This window comes from Microtus ochrogaster, linkage group LG9, assembly GCF_000317375.1.
Source record: "Microtus ochrogaster isolate Prairie Vole_2 linkage group LG9, MicOch1.0, whole genome shotgun sequence".
In the NCBI taxonomy this organism is placed as follows: domain Eukaryota; kingdom Metazoa; phylum Chordata; class Mammalia; order Rodentia; family Cricetidae; genus Microtus; species Microtus ochrogaster.
In genome coordinates, this window is record NC_022034.1 from 10279158 (window position 1) to 10281844 (window position 2687).

A 2687-nucleotide genomic window follows, 5' to 3' on the forward strand; every position below is an offset into this window, starting at 1 on the left:
CCCACAGGGAGAACAGTCAGGTTTCCAAATGAACTGAGAGGAGGGTTTCTGAACAGAAGGTTTTTCTAACTTCCAGCATACAAAGGAAAGGGTAATAATGGACCAGGAGTCCACAGAGGTGAGTCAATCATACAATGATATCTAGAAAAGTACAATGATATCTAGGAATGAAAATGACATAATTAAACCCATAATATCATATGCTTATTGTTTTTAAGAAGCAACAAAACAAAAGCCATGCATTTAAGTGGCAGCTCTGGACATCAGTGTTCCCACCTCTAAATTGGGAATAACAACACTAATTGTTGGGAATAACAACACTGGTTTGTTGACCACACACAACAGCCCTAGGTCCAGGTCTGCACTGTAACTGTATCTGACCAGAAAGACTCCATCTATTGTGTGTGACCTTCGGCCTCCTCCTAGTGGCTGAGCTCACTAGGACTCCGACCAGTGGCTTCCGAGGTCAGCCCTGGAGCTGCTTCAACAGGAAGAAGATACTGCTCCACTGCAGTGCCAGCTTCAAGGACAGCACTTGGCAAGATGGAGCAGGATGGCAAACCTCCTGGAGAGGGGCAGCTCTCCATGACCCTTGGCCATGAGCTTTCTTTTGATTTTTGAGACAAGGCGTTGCTGTGTGATCTAGGCTGGTCCTGAGCTTCTGGGCTCACGTGCTTCTCAGTCTCAGCCTCCTGAACAGCAGGGACTGGGCATGCTTCACTATGGGTGTCTTTTTATGTGTTCTACCCTCCAGGAGATCAACAAAGTCTGGTCCCTGGGGTTCCTCCCGACCAAGGGCCATGGCAAGAAGGTTAAGTGGCCACCTGTCACTGGACACTTCCTCACAGTGGGAAAGCATAAAGACAAGCTAGCCTATCTCCTGTTCCCTCTGTCCTGCTCAGGTGCCTTGTGCTGTGTGTGTGGATCATGGTCTCGAGTATTTGTGTGGACTGTTCTGAGCTCTGGCTCCCAGTCTAAAGTAAAACACTGTCTGGGGTTGTGCTGTAACCTGGACTGATGATCTGTGTCTAGGAACAGGCTGCTCGAGCTGCACAGATCCTACCTGACCTAAGACTTTCAGCTGTGGGGCATTGTCTCTAGAGTTCAATCCAATATGAAGTAGGGATTTTAAACAGCAGAGTTTATGAGCTCCACTGACCACTCTGTTTAAAGAACATTTAGATCCATCTCTCCAAAAAAGGGTAGCGTCAGCCCTTGTGTGGGCAGTGATGAATAGATTTCTGTGAATTGGAGGCCAACCTGGAATACTTGGGAAGTTCCATGCCAGTCCAAGCTACATAGGACCCTCTGTAAACTCTGGGGGTGGGGAAAATAGCATGGTGGTACACACCTTTGATCCGCGTACTCAGGAAGCAGAGATAGGCAGATCTCTGAGTTTAAGGTCAGCCTGGTCTACAAAACAAGTTCCAGGACAGCCAGGGCTACCCAGAAAAGTTGTTTTTAAAAACCAGTAATAAATGAATAAAAACAAAAGGGGGAAAAAAGAGCCAGGCAGTGGTGGTGCACGCCTTTAATCCCAGTACAGAGACAGGCAGATCTCTGTGAGTTTCAGGCCAGCCTGGTCTACTGAGTGAGTCTAGGCAAGCCAGAACTGCACAGAGAAACCCTACCTCAAAAAAGCAAAAGAAAGAAAGAGAGAAATGATGAGAGAAAGGGGGGGGGAGAGGAAAAGGGAAAGAGGGAGGGAGGGAGGGAGGGAGACAGAGAGAGAGAGAGAGAGAAAGAAATTAGCTTTGGATACTTGGATAATATTCAAATATTTAAAAAGGTTTCTGGGCAGAGTAGCATATGCCTGTAAACTTAGCACTCAGGAAGCAGAGCTGGAGAGGCAAGTACTTAAGAATAGCCTAGGCTATGTAACAATTCCTGGGCTAGCCTTGGCTACATAGTAAGCAGGGATAAGACAGCAACCAGCTAATCTTGGGGGTTCATTTCAGAAAACACTGTAGCTTCTGGAAAAACAGCTTAGAAAAATCACACCCTGGCTCCACTGCCTAGCTGATGAGCTGTTGTTCATTACCCATCCAACCTGGAGAACAATGGACATTCAGGCAGGGCTCCAGGCTAAGTCGTTTTCTGTGTGTCCATCAGCAGCACACGCACCCTAGGTGATGAGGATGGTGAGCCCCTCTGCACTTACCTTGCTCATGTTCTCCATGCCTCCTGCAACCACAATGCTGGAGTCACCTATGGCTATGGACTGGGCTGCAAGGCACACGGCTTTCAGGCCTGAGCCACAGATCATCTGGCAGCTCCATGCTGGAACCGAGTAGGGGATTCCTGCACCCACACTGGCTTGTCGAGTGGGATTCTGCCCACAACCTGGAACAAGGAACACGGAGGCCTCTAAGCCATCAGGAGAAAGTAAAAGATGGGGGGACAAGTGTGGGCTAAATGCCCTCAGGCAGCTAAGTTCTCACAGAGCACAGATGCCTGCTTCCCTCCCTCCCTGCCACTCCACCTGGGACAGATAACACCTTGTGCAACTCCTAGGTGTTTCTACGAGACGCTTCCTCCTCCACAAGCAAGTTCCCAAAGCCTTAAGAGAGAACCTCAAGACCTTTCTCTCTAGAGGCCAGACTTTTCCTCCTACTTGGCAAGAAATGTAACTAAGACCAAGGGTGACAGCCAGCCGGTCACATGGCTGTAAACACAAGGCATAATTC

The 2687-nt window shown here is 48.5% G+C and overlaps 1 protein-coding gene across 1 annotated transcript in view; it reads right to left on the reverse strand.

Annotated features, from left to right (window-relative positions):
• The window catches only part of Acat2 (acetyl-CoA acetyltransferase 2), a 45491-nt gene that overhangs the window by 34838 nt on the left and 7966 nt on the right, over positions 1-2687 (reverse strand). The window contains exon 3 of the mRNA XM_013352339.2: positions 2162-2343. Within this exon, the coding sequence (XP_013207793.2) occupies positions 2162-2343 (182 nt within the window). The remainder of the gene's footprint in view (positions 1-2161; positions 2344-2687) is intronic.